Source organism: Leishmania braziliensis, chromosome 7, assembly GCF_000002845.2.
Source record: "Leishmania braziliensis MHOM/BR/75/M2904 complete genome, chromosome 7".
In the NCBI taxonomy this organism is placed as follows: domain Eukaryota; phylum Euglenozoa; class Kinetoplastea; order Trypanosomatida; family Trypanosomatidae; genus Leishmania; species Leishmania braziliensis.
In genome coordinates this window covers 469,628-491,995 of record NC_009299.2, presented here as the reverse complement: position 1 = coordinate 491,995, position 22,368 = coordinate 469,628, and the positions used below count along the sequence as shown (strand labels likewise).

General features: G+C 62.0%; 5 protein-coding genes across 5 annotated transcripts; all 5 read right to left on the bottom strand.

Annotated features, from left to right (window-relative positions):
- Positions 1-1,776: 1,776 nt before the first annotated feature.
- Positions 1,777-2,760, bottom strand: LBRM_07_1040 (putative nucleolar RNA-binding protein; the record flags this gene model as incomplete). The annotated part of the gene is made up of 1 exon (XM_001562549.2): positions 1,777-2,760. The coding sequence occupies one exon, from the start codon at positions 2,758-2,760 to the stop codon at positions 1,777-1,779; it is 984 nt and encodes a 327-aa protein (XP_001562599.1).
- Positions 2,761-4,123: 1,363 nt separating this feature from the next.
- Positions 4,124-4,492, bottom strand: LBRM_07_1030 (putative RNA binding protein; the record flags this gene model as incomplete). Its single annotated transcript, XM_001562548.1, has 1 exon — positions 4,124-4,492. One exon carries the CDS (start codon positions 4,490-4,492, stop codon positions 4,124-4,126), a length of 369 nt encoding a protein of 122 aa, XP_001562598.1.
- Positions 4,493-5,424: 932 nt separating this feature from the next.
- On the bottom strand, positions 5,425-8,070 carry LBRM_07_1020 (conserved hypothetical protein; the record flags this gene model as incomplete). Its single annotated transcript, XM_001562547.1, has 1 exon — positions 5,425-8,070. The coding sequence occupies one exon, from the start codon at positions 8,068-8,070 to the stop codon at positions 5,425-5,427; it is 2,646 nt and encodes an 881-aa protein (XP_001562597.1).
- Positions 8,071-9,801: 1,731 nt separating this feature from the next.
- Positions 9,802-13,089, bottom strand: LBRM_07_1010 (conserved hypothetical protein; the record flags this gene model as incomplete). The annotated part of the gene is made up of 1 exon (XM_001562546.2): positions 9,802-13,089. One exon carries the CDS (start codon positions 13,087-13,089, stop codon positions 9,802-9,804), a length of 3,288 nt encoding a protein of 1,095 aa, XP_001562596.2.
- A 1,665-nt stretch (positions 13,090-14,754) lies between these two features.
- Positions 14,755-21,903, bottom strand: LBRM_07_1000 (conserved hypothetical protein; the record flags this gene model as incomplete). Its single annotated transcript, XM_001562545.2, has 1 exon — positions 14,755-21,903. The coding sequence occupies one exon, from the start codon at positions 21,901-21,903 to the stop codon at positions 14,755-14,757; it is 7,149 nt and encodes a 2,382-aa protein (XP_001562595.1).
- Positions 21,904-22,368: the final 465 nt, after the last annotated feature.

The window sequence follows — 22,368 nt, the reverse complement described above, 5'->3', positions numbered from 1 at the left end:
TTTCTAGGGCGGTTGAAGGTAGCCGAACGGGGTAGTAGGTCACCACCTAGGGCCGCCTGGGGAGGCGCCGGGGGGCAGGCCCGCCAATCTGGAGCGTCAGGCAGACCCAGCGAAGGTCGGACAGGCGGACCAGTCGAACGCGGCCGGGCACGAAAGCCAAACCGTACACGAAGATGGGATCGGAGCGGACGCATGAGCAAGGTGGAAACGATTGAGGCGGTTGGGGTAAATCCTCCCCCGCCGCAGAAGCATTTAGACCGTAATCGTCAGTAAAGACACCCTTCCGGAACCCCCAGACCCTCCCCACAAGGACTTCATTTGGGGAACTCGACGAACAGATTAGACGTAAACATGTCGATCACGATCCCAAACGCCAAAGAGAACGCGGCGAAAAGAAGCAGCGGCGTGTAGCCAAGCAGATCACTGGGGACCACGTCCAAAGCCAGAGCAAGTGCTGAAATCGGAAAAGACTTGATACGGGTAAGCACGGCGCAACAGCCCCAAAAGGCACCGCAAACGCACCCCACATTCGCCTCGTTGACGCCTTCACCGCAGAACCGCTGCGAATGTGGGGTGCGTTTGCGGTGCCTTTTGGGGCTGTTGCGCCGTGCTTTCGCGTATCCCGTCTTTTCCGATTCAAGCACTCGCTCCCGCTTAATACGTCTTCGCCGGCTAACTGCTGAGGGAGACACCGCCGCTTCGTCTCTCCGCGGGGGCATCCGCAGGCCCGGTCGTCGCGCTGCCGCTGCTCCCACAGCTCCGTCTCCGACAACGACAACGACGACCCATGAGCAATACAAGACAGAGATGCGAGCAATGCAAGACGGAGGCCGCCGAAACCAAAAGGAAAAAAACGACTAGTGGGCGTTATAGCCATTGTTAACGTTACGAGAGCGTCAGCACAGGCAGTTACACACACGCACACCCCCGTATGAGCAGATCCATCTCCTCCTGCTAGTCGGCATCCATGGGCACACCACCCGTGATCGGTCAGTCCGAGTAGGGGTCCATGCATACGTTCGTGGGAACGTATGGAAACGGAGACGGGTGCCTGGAAGGAGCGCTGATAATCTGAATAAAGAGCGGCTGCGCCGTCCATCATCGCCAGACCCTCCAGGCTGACCCCCTCCTCCCCACCCCCTCTCTCTTGTCCAGCTTTTTCATTGGACTCCTGCTTGGCGCAGCGAGAGAGGTGCTGCCAGCGGCAGCAGCCAAGGGGATGTAGAGAACCACAGGAAGGCAGGGGAAGAGGAGAGCGAGAAGGGAAAGGCACGGTTAACGCGCCTGGCGATGAGGAAGATGAGGGAAGAGCCGGTGCGTGTACGTTTGGTGTCGGCGAGGGAGAAAGACTAGCACCAACAAGAGTCCCGCCTGAAGCGTCCGTTTCCTCTGCCTTACCTTCCTGAGCGCGGGGCTAGGAGGACTCGAGTCGGTGCGACCTCGCGTGTCTGCGTGCGAATGGGTGCTCGCTCTTAGTAGTGGGGGGCCAACAGAGCCGACTTAAGGCTCAGGAGGTGGGGGGGAAGTGAGGGAAGAAGAGAACGAAAAAAAAAAAAAACATAAATTCGTAACGAGCCGAAGAGCGACAGACAAACGGGAACGAGGCGGGGTGGAGGGAAATGAGGGGATTAGAGAGAGAGGCGAGAGGCGAGAACCGGCGTCTGACAGCGAGCAGCGATTGTGCGTCCTCGTCTCTGACCCTTCCTTCTGCGTGTTTCGCTGCTTCGGCCGCGATCAACGTCGCTCACCGCCTCCCCTTAGGCATGGACAAGCTGACTAGTAACGGCCACGGTTGCCACCACGGAACCCACCACGGTCACCGCCACGACCGCCGCGACCACCACGGAACCCACCACGGTCACCGCCGCGACCACTACGGAACCCACCACGGTCACCGCCACGACCACCACGGAACCCGCCACGATCACCGCCGCGACCACCACGGAACCCACCACGGTCACCGCCGCGACCACCACGGAACCCGCCACGGTCACCGCCACGACCACCACGGAACCCACCACGGTCACCGCCGCGACCGCCACGGAACCCACCACGATCACCACCACGCCCACCGCGGTCCGTGCGCTGGAACTTCTGTGGTACGTCGTCGTCTTCGTCGTCGTCGTCCTCGTCGTCGTCCTCGCCTTCGTCGTCCTCCTCGTCGTCCTCCTCGTCGTCCTCCTCGTCCTCTTCACCCAAGTCGCTGTCATCCAGGTCGGCTGGGGGCATGTCCTCACCGTCTTCGTCATCGTCGTCCTCCTCCTCCTCGTTTTCCTCGTGGTTTTCCTCGTCCTCCTCCTCGTCGTCGCTGTCCGCCGCACCAGCGGCAGCTGAAGCAGGGGCCCTGGCGACCTCGTTGCTCTCCGTCTCCGACACCTCCTCGAGGTCGTCGTCGTCGTCGTCGTCGTCCTCGTTATCGTCCTCCTCACCCGACTCGCCGGCCATGGCATCCATCATCATATCATCATTGCCAATCGGTTGCACGTAGCCGGTGACGTGGATGGCGCCAGCGCCCTGGGCAGAGAAGGACACGTCCTGGGCCTTGGTGAAGACAAGGTCGGTGCTCATCTGGTAGACACCCCTCTTGGGGTCCAGCGTAGCAATCGTAAACAGCTTACCCTCGAAGGATACCACGAACGAAACGGCGCCAGCTGCATTGACAGGCACGGCGAGCTGTGTCACGCGCAGCGCGCACTCCTCCGGGATCTTCGCCTTCACCTGCTTGCCGGCGGCCACCTCGATACCGTAAAAGCCCTCCATTGATGAACACTGGAGGTGGACTGGATTGACGGAGGAAAGTGGAGTTTGGGGGAGGGGGAGGGGCGGACGTTCGCTCTGTGTGTCTGTGCGCGTGAGTGGGAAACACGTAGAGGAGGAGAGAAAGAGACGGAGGCAACACGTGATGAGGTTAATGTGGTGGACAGCAGCGTACGAGCGTTCAAGGAAGGCAAACAGAGACACGTACGTACGAGGGAAAGAAGGCCCGTCAGGGAAGCAAACGCTCGTCAATGTAAGAGAGTGAGAGAGTGAGAGTGAGAGAGTGAGCGTCACTGTCTCCTGCAGTTGTTGTTTTCTCTTAGGCGCGAAGATAACTTAGGAGTGAAAGACAGAGGCGAGTTACACTGCACATCCACACGCGGGGGGAGAGAGGGGTAGTTGGCGTGTTAACCGCGCAGAGGGGAAGGACAAGTGGGAAGGGAAGAGAGAGAGAGGGGGGGGCAGTGAAGGAGAGAAGGGGTATATGGAGTGCAGAGACGAGCAAAAAATGAGAAGCTCAGCAAGCGTCTTTTGTAGAGCAAAGTCACTCACGAGAGCACCTCGATCCAAACAGGGAAAGAGAGCAAGCGAACACACACAGCTACGCGCATACACAACAGTGGAGTGTCGCACGTAGTTGTGGGAGGGGAGAGAGAGAGGGGGGAAAGGCGGAGGTACGCGGCCGCGGGGTGGTCGAAGAGGAGGCACGTGCACAAACATTTTTCGCACACGTACGCCACTGAGCAACGAGCAAGTAGCGGCGCCGTCCACCGCACGACGCCGTGCCGGTACGTTGCCTCAGCTGGCTCTCCCTCTCGTTGGTTATGTTTTGTCCATCGCCTTTCCCTTTCTCGGTACCCTGTGCAGAGGGTAGGAGGTGTCATCGGCCGGTGAGCACGTCATGCATTTCTCTGTCTATGGTGCGTGTGTGGGTGGGTGTGTCCGGGCAGAGTGCCTACGTTGGCCTGTTGCTTCGGTGAAAAGAGAAGGGAGACGCAGTGCGGCAGTGAAAGAAGCGGCACCCCGTGGGACTCAACCTCCCTCTGCCATCCCCCCACTCACCCCTTCACTCAGACCCGCGCAGCTGTCAAGCGCACAGACGTCTTTACGTTCACCTGCAGGCCCACCGTGTCAGCCTAACTAACCATTTCAGCTTCACCGACTCGTACGCACCCGAGATCAGCGTGCACACCAACTGTATTATCAGCAGCGTGAGGGCACACCGACGTGGCATTCGGGCACCAGTGGCGCGACACCCAACGCGTAGGACAAAACGAGAAGATGTCTTCTTACAGGCGCACAAGGCAGACACATTCTACGCACATGGGCGAGGCGCGTACTACCGCGCCCTCTTTCCGAGTCCACATTATGTCGCGTCCTCGCCAGTCATCATGTCATCGTCATCCTCGTCGTCCATGTCTTCCCCCTCCTCCTCCTCCTCCTCCGCTAGCTGCGTGTACCCAATGACGTGCACGGCACCAGCCGCACCCTCGCAGGTGAAAGCGAGTTCCTGCTTGCCGCTGAAGAGCATGTCCACGCTCATGTGGAAGAGCGCCCGGTGCGGGTCCAGCGTCGCGAGCACAAACGACTTGCCCTCCGCCTTGACAAGCAGCGTAATGGCGTGAGACGCGTTCGGCGGCAACGCCACCTGCGTCACGTGCAGCACGCGATCAGCCGAAATACTGGGCTTTGCCGTCTTGCCAACGAAGACCTCCATGCCGTAGAACTCCTCCATGCTGGTGTGGTGTCTGCGGGGCGTCGTAGTCGTTTAATGGAAGGGGGGGGGAAAGTGCTGTAAACGCCATACAGCGAGCGCTGAGTGTGAGCCGTGAGAAGGGAAAAGTGGTACGCACGGAGAGAGAAAGATGATGATGAAGAGGAGGGTAGTGGAGATGAGCGAAAGGAGAGCACTCGGGTGATGCGCAGAGGCTGGTGCCAAGACGCAGGGCAGTACCGTGACGACCCAAAGACGAGAAATAAGCATTCGTCAGCTCGTCGTTGCGGTGCACCTCCTGGCGTGGCCAAAGAAACGAGGAGGGGGGGGTGAACGAGGAGGCGCGATTTTGAAGAAGCGAAGGGGAATGGTTAAGGGAGAGGGCGGGGGTACGGGTGTAGAATGGTGCAGCGCCATCGTAAGTAAAACGAGCGGTAGGGGAGTTGACGGCGTGAAAGGGGAGGGAGGGGGCGCATTGGCGTAGGTGCATCTCCCGTGCATCATAATACTCGCGGAGAGGCCCGCAGATGCCCAGGGAGGGCGAGGAAGGGGGAGGGGATATGAAAAGAGCGAACACAGCAGGGCGCCCTTGATCAAAATGGTGGGCGGTGCGAGACACTCTGCAGAGGAGGCACTAGTCAAACAAGCATAGCTGCCGAGCTTGCGATACCACCCACGCGCACGCTTCTCCGTCCCTTCCCGCCAGGCTCCAACAACATCGCCACCAGTGCCCCTCTCTGCAGACTACCTCGCCTCCTCTTCCCCTCGCTGACGCCCACTTTCCCTCCTTCGCTGTCCATGGTGCCTATCCTTATCCATGTAGCAACCGGATACTCCTTCGACCGCAGTCTCTGCTGCTTGCTAGGTGGGTGTGCATTCCTGTAGATCGCAGCGTAAGCGAGGAGGAGCTCGCGGAAGCGCAGGAACCAAAGTTCTCTCTCTTCGCACCATCTCTACGGCCGTGCACCTCCCTTGGGGGGTGCAGCAAGGGCCTCCGTGATGATGGTTGCCGCGGCAGAGGACGTCGGCGGTCGTGGTGAGGTAGAAAGATTGATTCGCCACGTGACGAGAGAAATGCAATCGCGGTCGTGGGCGGCAGCCACTTGGATCATCTGATCCTGCACGCAGGTCACCGCGACACCGCTGCAGGCATCCTCGATGGGGATCAAGGAAGCAAGGTCGGAAAACGAGCTGGCTTTGCCAGGCGATGCGTCGTCCTCGTCATCGCTGTCGTCATCATCTCCTTTCCCCTTAGCAACAGCAGTGGACAGCGCAGCTGCTGCCCCACGACGCTTGGCAGTTGAGTCAGACGCCCTCTTGTTCCTTGAGGTCTTTGACGAAGGTCGCGAACGCTTCTGCCCACCACTACTTAACGAGAGCTGCGTCGGAGGAGGAAACGGCAACGACATGCTGACGTCATTTCCATCTGTTGCTGCCTCACAGCCCTCGTCGAGCACACCCTCCAGTTTGCCTGCACAAGAGAGTCGTGCCTCGCTTTTATTGGCGCTGTTCGTAGTGGGGGAAAACGGTAGAAGACAGCCGGTAGGCGCCACGCGCCCCTCCTCGGCTGCCGAGTCGAGGCGGCCCAGTTGAAAGGTGGAGTGGAGGATGTACTGGCTCACCGTCCGATCTAGCAGCATCACCCGATTCGCGCCATCCACCCCAAACTGCCAGTGCTTCGTGTAGTTGCGTCGACTCACGTACTTTTCAGCGAAGGACTGCACGACGACGGGGCTGGAAGCAACGTGGAGAAGCGGGCATTCCAGCCGCACCATCCGGTCGTGAGTCAGGCACGGAGGTACGCGATCGGCAAGACCGGAGTCCAGCTTCTTCTTGAGAAGCGCAGTGCGCCGCTCCGCCTCTTCGGCCGCGGAGTCAACAACACGTAACCGCACCAGCTTCCGTGAGACTGTGCAGACAAGTGGCCCTAAATCGGGCTGCACAGTCGCGCTCACGTCGAGGATCGTGTCGACGCCACGGAGGACGGAGAAGTCCTCCACCACGCCCACTGCGGCCACGCCGAGCTTAACAACAGCAGCGGTGGGCTCGTACAGCGAGGAGCACACGAGCACACCGTCATTGAGGCTTTCAAGGGCAGCCACGTGCCTCATCCACGGGGGTGCTGAGGGAAAGTCGGTGAAGCGATTCGGAGCGAGCCCCGACTGACGCGCAGGAAACACCGCCGCGAGGCGCGTCACCGGGTACAGAGAACTCCCATAACCCCTTAGTGAAATCCACCGCGCGATGCCCTGTACGGCGCCTGTCGACGTGTCGAGGTGGCACAGCAGCACCCCGTGCTCAGCCGTGCCAATGGCGAGAAATGGTCGGTCAAACACCTCCGAGAGATCCAGCGGGACTACACCACGCGGCAGTGCGTAGCTGTGCACCTGCGAGAGGGCAATGATCTCAGTCGGAGCGGTACCTCCACCTCGAGGCACCGACGACGGTGAGGGTTGTGGTGCACTGCGATGGTTGCCATTTCCATGAGGCGCGTACAGGGTCAGCAGCCGCTCCTCGCATGGCAGAGAGACGACAATCCGCCCCGGCAACTGGGAGAGCCAGCGAAGGCGGAACGGAATGGTGTAGAAGAAAAAGCTCAGGACTCTCTTCGGTGCGAAGGCTGAGCCTCGCTGCGACTGTGCTGACGTTGCCGTTGAGCTCGATATCGTATCCATCCTCTCAGGATCACGCCCCGGAGCCGAACTCACCGCTGCGGCGGGCGCCGTCTCTTCCTCTCGCTTTACGCATTGTAATGCACAATCAGTGCTCTGCGTCAACAAGCTCCCCTCTCCTCCGGCCTCCAGCAGGGGTGCACTGAGCTGCGTGCGGGGCTCAAGTGAAATACAAGAGAGAAACGACGGCTTCATCGATGCACGCGTGTTGCACCGGGATGACGTAGTCGCCATCTCATGACGCTGCCGGACTGCCCGCTCAATCTCTGCAAGCTCGCCGACGAGAAGCTCGGCGCAGCACGGAGGCGGGTTGGCGACGCTGAGAGACGAGGAGGATGACAACGCGGGTGCCCTGTGGGAGGGTGGCTTAAAGGCGGTTCGCCAAAAAGCCACACCAGCCTTGTCTGGCAGAGGCTCTGGTTCATCCAGCTCAACCAGGGGTAAGAGACAGCGATGGCCTGGCGAGAGAAGCACACCAACGCGACGTGTCTCATGCCGGCCAAGGAACGGGTCGCTCGAGAGGTCAAGGATGAAAGTGGGCCACCCGTAGTGACATCGATCCCTCCACAGCGGTGATTTGCTGCGGCACGTCGCGGCAGATGCGTCACTGCCGGACGTCGGCGAGGTGGGCACGCCCTCCTTCGTGGTTCCCTTCTCGACCCCTTCTCTCACTTCGTCCCCTCCCTCTTCTGCTTCGTCATCCTTGAAAACGCTGCCCTGGAGCGTGGCCGACGAGCTCACCAAACCCTGAGCGTCGTCAGCACCGCCGGCGGCGCGAGACCGCCTTCTGCTCTGCACCACTGGCCACGGCCACGTCACCTCGAACTGATGAGTCAGCGTCGGGGTGAGGGAGCGCTTGCACTGCATGGAGAAAGCATAACTCCGCTGCTGCTCGCAGCCGAACGCGGGCGGCAGAGTCGATGCCATGCTCGAGAGAGAGAGAGAGAGAGAGAGAGAGCGAGAGGGCAAAAATGAGCGAAATCTCAGATGCGCTACCGTAGTGTACGTGAGTCTCTCTCCAGAGAGTTGCGAGTGTGGATACGGGGTGTTCGTGTGAAGAGGACTGTGGGTGTGCCCTACACGAAGAAGCAGAGGGAGCGAAGGTGAAGAAACGCGACGGTGGACCAGAGCGCACGTCTTGCTCAACACGTCGGACAGTACGCCACCTCCTCTCTTTCACCGTGGATGTGTGGGGGGAGGGGAGAGGGGGGATGGGGGGCCTTGGTGAAGTACCACAGAGACACGGAGGCGCCTGCGTATACGGAAAGGAAGGCGTGCGCACTGTGGGCACAGAAAGGGGAGGCTGAGAGGAGGGGGTGAGCGGGTTAGGGGTGTCGACACTCAGCAAAGAGGAGGGAGCACTGGGCAAATGGGCCCAGAGGCAACAGCACAGTCCACATCGATGTGTCGGTGAAAGAGAGAGGGGACAGGGAGACCTCGATCAGTTTACACGGAGTTCCTTATGCGGGTTACAGGTTGGCAGAGGAAGATGCGGAGAAACAGAAATGTGCTTCCATTGCTCTCATCGCCTCTCCCTCTCCACCTACGCGCTGCAGCAGCAGGCTGAGGAAGCGGGAGGGGGTGAGGGGAATAGCCGCTGGGTCAAGGGGTTCCTATTGCTGTTTCGATCTGGCGCTACGCATGGGCAGGGTAGAAGAGAGGGGAGGGAGAGAAAGAGAGAGGACAACCAACAGTAGCCGTGACGGCTGGCTGATATGAATGGAAGTATGGGGGAAACATCAACAAGTGAGCGCAACGCATCTTCACCATCCCCCCTCTCTCTCCCGCCATCTCCCCCAGCGTGCGTGTGTGCGTGCGGGAGAGAGAGGGGGGGTATGAAAATCAACCAACGAATCGGCAGCACACAGAGAGATCTCCGCCCAGGGATATAAGTCAATCGTCTAACGGAAGAAAGAAAAGAGGAGGAGGGAACTCTGGTCTCTCTGCCTCCCTCTACCATGCCTGGCATCCCTGGTCCGTGTAGCTCCTTGGGGAGGGAAGAGGGTGAGTGAAGTACCAGCGCGTTTGAGGAAAAGAGGAGAGGAGGGGGGATCAGAACGACGAACCACCGCCTGCCGTTCTCCTTCCCCATCCTCAGTCCCTCTCCACTCACCCACGCGCTCCCGGTCCCTCCATCCCCCTACGCCGCTCACTCAGAAGGCGCCACATAACGGACAGAGAGAGAGGGGGGAGAGAGAAGGACGGGAAGGGGGGCGCAGATTTGTCGCCAAGATGGGGTGCACAGGCACGCCGCTACGTCTGTGGTTTACTCTCAAAGTAGGCCACTGGCACCCACCCAGAGGAGGGCAGCAGTACACAACACACACGCCTGCGCCCACACAGAACAGCAACAGCAGAAAAGTAAATCGTACAGTGGACAGAGGAAAAGGCGACGACGAGGGAGTGGGAAACTGCCCCGACGCGCAGCATCAAAGTAGCGCGGAGTGGCTGCGGTGGCGATATGGACCCAACGCCTCTAGCCCGAAGCCCACCAACGATCCCTCTCTCTTCGCGCAAGGACAAGCGCAGGAGCTCACGGACTGGCAGCCGACGCACACACATATATACGTGCTCTTCACTCCATATACATTGGGGGAGGAGGTCAACGTCAAGGGCAAACAGTTGGAGCCGCTCCCTGTCCCACCCATACTGCTCCATTCAAGTGCGGTGGTGGTGGTGGCGATGGCTACGGTGGTCGTGCCGGCTACTCTTGTCCACGTTGCCCGACGCCGCGAGGGCAGAAGTGCTCGTGAAGGACGGCACTGCTACCAGTACCGGAATCGGCGGCGGTGGCGGTGACGCGCCGTACCCGCCAGCTGACGGGGACGGTGAGGCACAAGAGGGGCCGGACACGGGTACGCTTGGAACACCGGCCTTGGGAACCGGTACGGTGGCGTGCGGAGAGAGCACCGGCACTGGCACTGGGGTGGGACCACCAGCGACACCGCTGAGGACGCCCCCGGCCACGGACAGGACAGGCGGCGGCGGTGCCGTGGATGAGGGCAATGCGAAGGAGCTGGTGGAACCGGTGGGAGTCACTTGCGCGCCTAGGAGGGGCGGCGGTGCAGGGGTCGACGGCACGTGTACCGCCTGCACCGCCGTAGCGCCGCTATGGGGACTGCGCGGGGCGACGGTTATCGGAGCTGGCGAGATCGCGTACTCCGCTGCTGACGCGGTGTGGGAGAGGGCGCCGGCAGGAGTGGGAACGGCGATTGTCAGCGATGGGCCATCGCCGCTCTGCCGGCCGACTTGGAATGGCGATAGCGACAGCGAAACTGGGACGGGGATGCTCAGCGGGGTTCCCTCCGTGGTGCCATCGGTCGAAGCCGTGCCGTGGTCGAGGGAGCGCGTCAACGGCACCGCCATGACGTGAGACTTTTCTGCAGTTGGGATCGATGAAGGCCGCGGTGGTGGTGGCAAGCCATCCCAGGCGCTAACAGGGGCCGGCGGGGCCGCAGTCGGGCCGCCAGTACTGTGCAGCGTTGATACAAGAGGCGCTTTCGGTGTGCTCGCAGGCAGCATCACCGACGGTGGAGCTGCGCATGAGGTGGGTGTGATGTCAGCGGTGATAGGGGGTGCGCTCGCTAGTGTCATACTGGAGAGCAGCGGAGCCTTTGGCGCATGAGGCAGAGAAGGTGGAAGTGACCCAGAAGGGGGAAGAGGCGACGCGACAGGCACAGCCAGGGCCGACAGCAGCGCCGGCTGTGCCCGCAACTCGCGCACTTCGCGTTCCAGCTGCTCGATCTGCGCCTCTCGCTCACGCAGCGACCGCTGTACGTCGTTGCTCTGCGCAGTGACGGAGATTCGGGCAGCCTCCTCGGCCCGCATACGGTGCTCCAGTTCGGCCTTTTCGTCCTGCATTTGGCGCAGCCGGCGATGGCACTCCTGCAGCTCCTCGTCCCGCTCGCGAACGACCTTCTGGTAGCCATCTGTGCTGGTGTCCCTGCTCTGCTGCAGCTCTTCGTAGGTCGCCTTCCACTGCTGAAGCGACTGCCGGCTGTCCTCAAGCTGCCGGCGCAACTGCGCCACCTCCTCCTCCCTCTCCGTGAGTTGGCGAGTGAGTCTTTGCTGGTGACCCTCACGATCCAATTTGGAGGTGTCGCTCTCCGCTCGCAGCGCGTGAAACCTTTGCTTCACTGCCAGCATATCGGCGCGGCACTGCTGCAGCTCTCGGTCCTTCGCCTCTAGAGCGGCCTCGTGCTGCCTGCGGCGCGACTCGCGCTCCGCATCGTACTCGGCCTGCAGCCGCTCCGCCCGCTCCTTTGCCTCCCGCACCTCGTAGCCCAAATTGACCTTACTCTGCAACTCAGTCTCTAACGCGCGCACCTGCGCGGCGCGCTCTTCTACCTTCGCCTGCAGCTCTTGAATGCGGCCCTGTGCCTGAGCGACGTCATACTGCGCTGCCTCAGCGTTACGCCTCGACGACTGCACCTCCTCCTCAGCGAACTTCAGCTTGCGCATCACCTCTGCAAGGCTGTTCTCGGTGCTGCGACGAGCCTCTTCAGCCCTCTCCACCGCCTCACGCGCGCTCTGCCCCATATCCTGCATGACATGCTGGGTGGCCACCTCCTCTGTGCTCTTGAGCTGCTTCTGCAACCGCATCACCTCCTCCTCATAACTATTCCGAACCATAGCGATCTGGCTCTTGAGGTCGGCATTGTCGCGGCGCAGCTCATCCCGGGCTTCTGTCAGCTGACGCTGGCCCGACACTGTGTCAGCCTGCAGCGTCCGCAGCTGCTTGTTTTGGTTTTCTACCCGCCCGTCAGCCTCACGCAGATTGCGCTCCAGTCGCTTTGTGGTCTCCTCCAGCTCTGCCTTGGCCGTCAGCAACTGCCGCACCTCATCCTTGAGGCGAGCATTCTCGACACTCACGGGGATCGTCTGCTCCCCGCTCGTACGCAGCAACGCCACTTTTGTGCTCTCATCCTGCAGCTCGCGCTCTAGCTGTCGAACACGGTCACTGAGTTGGTCAATTTCGCTGTCCTTGCCGCGCAGCACCGCAGCGTGGCTCTCCTTGAGCTCCTCAGCGCGGCGATCTTGCTCATATTTGGCGCGGTCGCGGTCTTCCATGTAGCGGCGCTGTAGCGCCCTCTTGTCATCGTCGTACATCAGTTGCAGACGCTCTATCGCGCTGCGATGCGTCTCTGCCAGCCGTTGCGCCGCCTCGCGATCCCGCTCGAAGCGCGGGCCGCCCGACTGCAGCTGAACACGCAGTTGATCGACTTCTTGTAAGAGCTTCGTGAGTTGGTCCCGGGCTTCGCGCAGTTGCTCCTCGCTGCGAGTGGCGCGTGTCTGGTCGAGCTGCAGCTGGTGCGTGAGCTCAGCCAGCTCCGTGCTTCGGCTGATCTCCATCGCCTTCACGCGAGTCGCCCACTCCTCTTCGCGACGTGTGAGTTCAGACCTGTGCGCTGCCTCCAGCGCGCGCACCTCCTCGCGCAGCTGCTCCTGCATGGTGCTCTGCATCCTTTGCAGCGACTGCTCCACCGCCACCTTCACCTCTTCAGCTTTCCTCCCCGAGGCCGCTTCCTCCTTGACGCGGGCCAGCTCACGCTCGTGCTGCAGCTCGCGACGGCGTTCATCCTCCTGCTGCTGCTGACGACGCGCTGAGTTGGCCTCTTTCAGCCGCTCGAGCTTCCACTCCTCGAGCTCTCGCTCCTTCTGAAGAAGGTGCTCCTGCTGCTCCGCCACACGCCGCGCGCGCTCTTCTTCAATCACTCGAGCCGCTTCGATCATGCGCTGCCGCTCCGCCTTGTCATCCTGTCGGCGCTGCTCCTCGCGCTGCTGGCGTATGTGCCATTGGTCTTCGGCGTACAGCCGATAATACTCGCTGCGAAGCTCCCACTCCCGCCGCAGCAGCGTCGCCTCCATGCTGCGGCTAGACACCAAGGTGGCCGATGGTGCAACACTCATCCCCACAGCGCTGTCAGCGCGAAGGCCTGCGTACATGGAGCACCGGTCCAGTTGAGAGGTAGAGAAGACGCCGACGGATGGTGCGGACGGAACCGAGCCACGCAGGAGCGGCGGCATTGCGGTGTCGAAAAGCGCCGTACAGTTGGCGCGCAGCGCGGTGAAGTCGGTCATTGGTGCTCGTTTGCACACCGCAGAGTACGCAGAAACTCTGCGCGGCTGGCACTGCCTCACTGATGGCCACAGCACGAGAGTTGTTCACTAGTGAAAGGGGAAAAAACGAGCCGACAGGGGGAGGGGAGACCGCGAGCGAGAGCAGGAGAAGTTGAACGAGCGGCACAGACATACATGGCTGCTGATGCAGCACAGGCCAGCGCAGAGAGGAGATCGTAAAAGCACAGCCAAAGAGTACCCGATTTCCATGCGTGCGTGTCGCACTCAGCGTACCACAACGCGTCGTCTTTCCCTCTTTCCTCATCTCCTTCGTCAGAGTCACGAAATCGTGGAAATGAGCAACAAAAAGAAGCGCGGGGGGGCTGAGAGTGTCTCCATGGCAAAGCTAAACATGGGGTACGCCTACCATCGAGCGCATACACACCCATACCGCTTCATCATCCCTATCCCCCCCTCTCTCTCTCTCTCTCCCTTGGCCCCTCTACACGCCCTGACGAGTGTTGAATTCTTAGCTGACCTCCTCTTCCATTCTCATCCCTTCGCGCCCTTCGTTCAGCGGCACACTACTCGACGCCCGCCTCTTCCAACGTGCAGTCTCAGCGAGACCGGCGGAGATGAAAAGAGATCCGGATGCTACCCTGATGGGTGGCACACAGAGAGAGAGAGAGACAGACAGGCCTTCAATATCGTGACGCGCTCTCACGTTACTGCACATCAAGAAGCTGAAAGGAGAGAAAGCAAGAGAGTTTTCGCCCGTTCGCCGTGTCCCCTCGCCGCCGTACAGCAGCGCGCGAGCCCATCCGCCACCCGGCACACCCACCACCACCACCACCAGCACCGGCCTGCCACAGGCACCATGCACGTGGCGCGAAGCAGGCGTAGACACCCACCCTACAGCAGTGCGCGCACCCGGTCATCTCAGCACGGCCCTCGGCCTCGGACTCCACCCAGCCACCCGCTCCGCTGGTCGCCACGCGGCGCACCCCTCGGGAGGTGAGACACACCCAGTCTCGCCACGCCACTGGGCGGCGAAGGCCGGGAGAGACGCGTACGCCCCACCCCACCCCCTGGCACGCTGCCCATCATAATATGGGTGGCACACACCTGCTCACTGTCGCAGGTCGCTCCGACGCAGCGCCATCCAGGCCCTCACCGTCGACGTCAGCGGCGAGACACCGCTCGGACCTCCCCCACACCGCAGGCGCTGGGCCCCGTCAGCACCAGAAGTGGCTCGGCGCTGACAGGAATGGCGGGGGCTGCCTGGCTTCCCCACATGGAGTGGGGGGGTGCTGAGCCCTGAGACACCACGCACTGAGGTGTGCCCCCGCTCAGCAAGTGGAGGAAAATATCCAAACAGCTTGTCCGCGCTCGGAAAAGGCGAGTAAGGGGAAGGGGCGTGAGTACGGCAGAGGAGATGGTCTTCTCTGCCGCGCGGCGCCCCACCCCCTGCTACCCCTCCATGCTCTCCTCCTGTGCTCTCCGTAGGCAGTTCGGCTCTAAGCGCTGCCCAAACAAACTCACAGAGAGGAGTTAGGCACTCAATGAAGAGGTCACACCGGGGGCAGCGAAGAGGGAGGCCGCATCGAACACGGCCCGCAACTCCTGGACGTACTCGACACGTGCCCGACCACTCTCATCACAGATCCTACTGAGGTCGTCCTCCATGGCCTTGAGTTGCCGCTTGACTCTCGCCAGCGAATCTTTGCAGCGACTCGACCATCGCTGTTGCATCTTCATGAGGTCACCACTCATGCGGTTGAGAGACTCAGCGTAGCTGGCGGTGTCGACATGGAGCAATAGGCCATAGGGCATGCGGAGCAGCGTCTCATCCCACGCGTCCAGAACAATCCATAGCAACGGCGCCGCAGAAGCGTCATGAGCCGGCCGCTCTGCTTCAGTCATGGTGGAGCGCCACTGCGCCAGCTGTGTCGTCCACGCGCTGCCACCTGCGTCGGCGCAGCGGGGTGCAGCAGCTGCCGCCGCGCTGGTGTTCACGGGCACCACAAACTGTCGAAGCTCCGGGCCGTCAGCTGGATTGAGCGCTTGCTTGTTCTCGTGCGTGGCTGAGATACCACCAGTCGACGTCGGCGTGGCCAACGAGCCGTCTCTGCTGAGCGCAATCGCCCCTGGCTCGGCATCGGGCAGGGCGTGCGGCGCCGAAGCATGCCGTTGGGCCGTAAGGGGTCCCTGCTTTACGACCTCCAGCGCCGCGAGCATCTCTGCGGACACGGCCGCCATCGGTGGCTGCGACGGGGAGGCGAAAAAGGCGGCCACTGTCGTCGATGTTGTGCCACCAGAACCACAGGCACGCTGGCTGCGGCCACTGCCCTCTGCGCGGAGACACTGCTCCTCTCGATTCCACGCGGCCGACATGCTGGAGAGAGAAACGCTGGAGTCCAATACCCCGCGCCCACCGCCGGCTTCCTTCACGCGTGAGCTACGGTGCAGTGATATCGGCGTTGAGATGCCACCTTGAACAGAGTGCAGCGACCGGGACGGCGACGGAGATGCTAACATGTCGCCGAACACGCCGCTACGCTGCGCGTTAACGAGGGTGCCAGTGTCGGAGAGGGTGCCACTGCCGTTGGTGGTGCCATGCTGCTTGCAGGCGAGACAGATGTAGTAGCGCAGCATCCGAGCAGATCGGTGGCTCACCACCACCGCTAAGGGCTTCGAGGCGAAGGCGCAAGGAGTGCTCCTCAGACTAGAAGATGTGGCCGCGTGCTGCTCTGCCGATCCCTTCGATGCGCTCTGCCGTGAGTTAAGGCGATCGCTGGCGCCTGCGGCACCACTTATCAGAGGTGAACCTACCGCAGCTGCACCACTCCTACGTCGCGCCGCCGTTGCAGCACTCGGCGACGACAGTGGCGTGTCAGAGACCTGCGATGTCTGCCGCATCGCGTCCTCCGACTCTTGGCCACCATCGGACCCACCGCGGAAGACTGCAAGCGCGCGCACTTCATCCTCGCACAGAACAGCGCGCAGTTGTGTAATGAATTTTTCGAGGTGCGGTCGCGACCGCACAACGGAGACCAGGTGGGACATGTCAGCGCCCCACTCCTCGAGCCGGGCGTAGAGGTGGGACATCGCAATCGCAGCGTCCTTACGCCCGCGCACCGCCGTGAAACTGGACACGATCTCCGCATGTGCATCCTTCACCCGCGCCAGCTCTGCGCCCACACAGTCATGCTGCAAGTGCGGCACAGCAGCCACACAAGTGGCAAGCAGGAAGTTAATAATCTCTGTGTTGATCTGCGAAACGTGGGCAATGAGCTGATGCTCCATGATGAGGCAGCGCTGCTGAAGCGCCTCGAAACCGAGTCGGGAGATGCTGTCAACGTCAGCGGCCCCGTCGCTCGCTTGCTGTGAAGGTCTCCTCTGTGTCGTGCGCTCCTCTCTAGACACACCATGTCCAGAGTCCTTGTCGCTCTTCGTAGCTGTGGACTCCGCACTGGCGACCCCCGGACACGCCGTAGCGGCAGGCTCGCATGCCGCGGAGGTGAGAAACGACGGTGCTGAAAAGAACTGCCGCAGTGGCTGTCCATCGCTGCCGTCTTTGACAGCCACCGGGTGAGACGCAGCGATTGGCTCGCTACGCGGTGCAGGTCGCAGCGGTGTGGACTCCTTCACCGATGAGGTCGCCGAGCCTGCAGCATTCTTGAGGCAGGAGTGGCAGCGGGGGCGGGAGCTGGATCGGAGGTCCACCTTCGGCATCGGCACCTCCTCGGTCTCCCCTTTTGCGGTCATAGGCGCCGGAGTTGCTCTGTGTGGTGGGGTGGGGCGAGAAGCAGGACGTGTCGGTGTGGCAGTGGCGGAGGTGATCGCTCGCACGGGTGGCGGCAGCGGCGCAGGGGAGGGAGTTCCCGGTCGCGTGCACGACTCGCCGGGTGGGACAACGGTGAGGCCTTTGCAGCTCCTGAGTGGTGTATACAGTTGTACCTGCGAGCGGCACATTGCCTCCCGGAGAGCCCTGTAGCACTGCTCGTACACGGAAGTTGCCCATGGTGGCTGCGAGGGCTTTCTCTCATGTGCCACATCCTGATGAGTCCGCGAGAACTCCCTTGGGCTCCGAGTATCGAAGGCGAACTGCCCTGCAAGGTAGAAGGCGTGGAATTGAAAGACCGCCCGAGTAAGGCGCTGGTATGCCTCTCGAAGAGCCGGAGAGTCGTACACCAGCAGTGCATCCAGTGGTGCCAAGGGCGGCACCTGCTGCTGTCGCTGTCCGTATGCCGACGGGCCTGTTGCTGGCCACGCGGACGACGACGACGACGACGCCTTGGAGACGGGCGAGGAATCAGTGGCAGCGATGGCCGAGCCTGCCGAGATAAACAGTCGGCGGAGGTCCTGCAAAAAGCGTTGTGCCACTTCGTGGAAGCCCACTTGCAGCCGCACTTCCAGGGCCGCCACGCTCTTGGCTGGGCTGGCGGCCAGGTGAAGCTCCACACTTCGCTGCACCCCATGCAGTTTGTGCTGGGCATGGCGACTGCTGTGCCGCAGTCGATTACATCGCGACTGTGCGTCTTTTATAATGACCGGCAGCAGCGCAGAGAGCTGCCACGACCACGCCATTACCAAAAATCCCGCTCTTGGCACGCGATGCGTGGCTGCGGCGTGCTGGAAGTAACGTAGAGCGCTGCCCACTCCAGCAGCGCCGCTGGAGCCCCACGTAACCTCCTCCACATGTGTGCAGGCCACCGCCGCCGCGACAGCGTCCACGCCGCTGTCACTCACGTCCGCCGGGGCGGCGCCCTCGGCGGGCTCGTCCATCGTACTGACAGCAAGCCCTGTCCCGGTTGCAAATCTGGCTGGGGAGCAGGCGCGAGAGGCGGTGTGACGTTCGAGCAGCGGAGCGTACTGCGCCAGCGCCACCGAAAGCGGCGGAACGCACAACGACTGTGTTAGCAAAGCGTAGGCAGCGCCAGAAAACTCCCTCTGACCACTCTCACTGTCATGTGGGCAACTGGGACCATCACGGCAACCACGGCGACCCTCGCTGCCGCTAACCAAAGACGCTAGTGTGAGCCGCGAAGCCGACGCAAGGGATGCACCGTCCAGCGTCTGCCCCCTGCCAGGAGTCGTCCTCGCCGGCACCTCAGCTGCTATGCACGAAGACTCATGCGTGGAGATGAAGGAGCGGCGCGCGCCGCTGCGGGGGGCAGGCGATGTGGTAGATCCAGTGAACGCATCTGCGCAGCCTGCTGGAGCAACTTTTCCAGCTACATCGTCCTCGCCGGCGCTACAGGACCGAGGCGTTTGCGGCAGCGCCTCTGCACTCGAATGCGAGTTGATGCTTAGTCGACGTCGCTGCTGTGGCTGCTGGCGTAGCCGCTGGGCATAGAGAGCCAGCATCACGTTGCGGGCTCGCGTTGCGTCACGGTAGCTGAAGATGGTGACGCGCCATGGCTGCACTGTGACTCCATAGTGCGTCTTGGTAAACTTCAGAAAACGGTGTACTACTCGTTTGTCAAAGGCGCCGTCCGCGTCCTCGGTGCGACTTGACATGCCTGCACGGTGCCCACTTGTCTTCGGCGACTCTTCATAGCCGGGCTTGACGAGGAGAAAGATCGTGCGATCGACAAGGGCCTGCCGCAGCGGCAGCAACCACTCGTCACTCGAGGAGACCGGTAGCCCTGGCACCATATGATACTGAGGCGGCAAGATAGCAGTATCGCTGTCAAGACTTCCTGTGGACTCCAGCCGCTTCGAGGTGGATGATGGGAAGTCAGCAGCAGAGGAGGTGCCTGCCGTGAAGACTCGCACTCGCTGCGATGAAGCTTCTGGGGTGGTGGACTCATGCAGGGCCATCTCATCATCATGGCTCCCTTCCCTGATGGTGTCAATGAAAGACCTAGTGGCGACGTGCGGGTAGGAGCTTAAGCTGTCCGTTACATGTTGCTCGCCGTCGCCGCCGCCGCTGGCGCTGTTCACCCTCTCGAGCCTCGACTTTGCTTCTGAGGTGGCGTTGTGTGGCTGCGGCCGCTGCGACTGTCCTCGTAAATGATGTTGTTTGGTGCCGCTGAAGAGCCCGAAAAGGATGTCGAGCACCGCCGCCACCTCCTCGACCTCCACATCGCCACTAACGGACACACCGACGCCGTCGGCGCTGACACCGAACAGATTGCTCGAGTTAATACCACTGCCGCGCCGCACCTCTTGCTCCATGCCGCGCGCGAGAGTCTCGTAGGGTACACAGAGAAATATGAAATCGGAAGTGGTGGCCACCGGCGGGGATTGCATGAACGGCGGCGGCTGCTCAGCGGACGGCAGCGGCTCATAGCGCAAAACACTGTCTTCGATCATGCTAACCAGCCAATGAGGGCCCGGCAGCGCGCGCTGCGACATCTCCGATACCGCGTTGGTGCCATATGAGTGCTGCGAGTACTCCTGGTACCGAGAGTTGCTCAGCCTGCTTCCGCTGCTGCTCATGCCACTTTCCCGCCCATTCTTTGCCCGCCGCTTACTTTGCTCTCCCGAGGTCGGTGAAATGGAAGGGCTCGTGACCCCAGAGGCCGCGGCAGTGGCCTGCAATGCCGCCCGATAGTGGGCGCCGATGTGCTCTGGATGGAAGAGGTCCCATGCGGAGAGTCGAAGCTGCATCTGGCTGACTGTCAGTACACGGCGCTGCACTCGCTGTACATACCGCATTGCCGGTGCGGCGACGGAGGAGGCGCGGGAGAGGATGGTAGAGTCTTCGCGAAGGCTTCGGCCTCCGCTGCCCGGCCCGCTGACCCCCGCCCGCGGAAAAAATGGTGTCGGCAAGGTGATGAAGCGCGCTGCCCCGGGCAGCACGGAGCTGCCGAGCAGCGACCGGTGATGACGATGCAGCTGCTCGCTCACCTCCGAGCACTGCGACGAAGTGCGCTGAAGCGAGTTGATCATGATAGGCGTCGGCGACGCCGGAGATTCACAAGCAGGCGAGGGAGACGACCCAGCGAAGGTCTGACTGCTTCCCGTTCTGCGCCGAAAGCTCGTGACGGCAGCGCCGCTGCTGGCCCCGACAGTGTAGTTCACCGCCCCTGGCACTATGATGCTCTGGTGCGTTGGCGATGTTAGCGAGACCACCGTGGAAGTACCAGGTTGTAGCGATGGGGTACGCGATGGTACGCCACTCACCTCCAGTGTTGTCAATGTGGAGAACCCGGGCAGTGGCGGCAGAGGAGTCGCGGAAAGGTCAGGCATGGTGGAGGAAAGGCTCATGGACGGCGTCGACGCGCTCTCAGCACCCTCCTCGCTAGCTACCTCCACCGTCGAGGAGGTGTCTCGGGGCACCATCTGCGGCAGCGACTCGTAGCTCGGCGCCTCGGCATCCTTCGCTACCACGCCAAAAGGTGAGCTGAGAAGCATGCGGGACTCCAGCGACCTCGTTGAACGCACCCGACACACGTGGTGGTTTGCCGGTGCTGCCGGGAGCGGAGGTGGCGGTGTTGTAGCTTGCGGACCGCCAGCGGTGACGCTCAAGAGAGGCGGGTAGGGGGAGAGGGCACGGTGCTGATGTAAGTTGTGCGCAGCAGCGCTGATCGTCGCTGAGGTTGTCGTCGCGGACGCCATAGCAGGCAGCGGCGGCGAGGGCACAGTTTGTCGGGGGTAAGAGGAAATTGCCACGTTGTCCTGCGACCCCTGCACACCACAGTGGTGTACACCAGATGCAATGCACGAGTGCACCATGGGCACCGGGAGTTGGTCGAGCGATGGTGAGTCTATCATCAACGGACTGCAAGGGTGACTGATCGCACTGGGGGATGGTGAGTCGTGCATCATCGCATAGGCGCCAGACACGTGCGTCAGCGCCAGGGGTGGAGTGGAGGGGAATCGAAAGGATGGCGCAGACGGCGATGACGGGCAGGAGGCGTCACCGAAGCCGATGGCGCTGGTCGGCCACAGCCCACTGGCGGAGGTCATTACGTTTGCCTCTGCCCCGCCACCACCCGACTCGAGTCGAGACCACCTTCGTGGCATGGTGCTGGACGGTGATGTACGCGGGGTAACAAGCAGCCCGGCGTCCGGTATAGGAGGACGTCCAGCAGGGATGCTGCCGCTGCTGAAGGCAGGGGAACGAATGCCACTCGCGCCTCTAGCCACTCCAGAGCCGGCTCCGCGCCGGTGCGGTGGCGGATCACGGTGGACAAGGAAATAGAGCACCTCCTCCACATCCACATCCGACGCTCCCGCCACGCACAGGCGTGGAGATGGGCTTGCCTCCGACACGTTCACCGAGGAGATGGACGCACCGGCGGAGGCGCCACTTGTCGCGGAAACGACTGCAGCTGCTGGAGTGGTGACGATGAGCTGCTCCTGCAGCCCCTTGAGAGCACCGCGCAGCCGAATAAGCCGCTCCGTGACAGGCATCAGTGACCTGCTGAACCGCGCGATCAGCCCCAGCAGCTCTGTCCTCTGCATTCGCTCATCCGCCACGGCGGCGCTGCCTATGCAGAGCTCCTGCTCCTCTAACGAAGACGTGGTGGGTCTCGCCCGCAGCGGCTCCCCTGGAGGCTGTGTGAAGATCAACTGCGACGACGACGCCCGCGACAGTGGGCGACCGGTTGGCGCTGTCGCGTGTGCGCCAGCGTGCTCGGTGGAGACAGCGTCGGTGGATTGAAGGGGTCGCAGTGGTCGTGCATTGGGCGAGGATCGGCCCACTGCGAGGGCTGGGGAGGCAAACGAAGAGGCGGAAGCGCTCATGCCGACGTGGATCCGAGTCTACCCGCTGTCGTGTGCGTTCTTCTGCGCGCTCCCCCCTTTTGGGCAATGATGGCCGAGCACACGCGAGAGACGCACACAGACGCTTACGCACAGACAGAGACCCACGCACAGGAGAGCGACGGAAAGGGGGGTACGTGCATACACCAAAACAGATGTGATAGCGAAGAAACACAATGGGAAGAAGCGAGAGGAGCAGCGACAGCAGCGCTGGGAAGAGCGTAAGGAAGGGGGGGGGGTGGTGCTCTGGCTCGTGGGTCCGTGTCCGGCCAGGTTGGCTCGGTCCAAGGGGAAAGGAAAAGGGAGATGGTGTGGGGGGGTGGTCTGTTGTTTGTCCCCACCCACCCCGCCACCTCCACACGTCGATACCTATCCTTCTTCTCGCACCATGGCCAACTCCGTCGCCCCACTTAAAAGGAACCGAAGCGAAGCGGTGGAAAACACAAA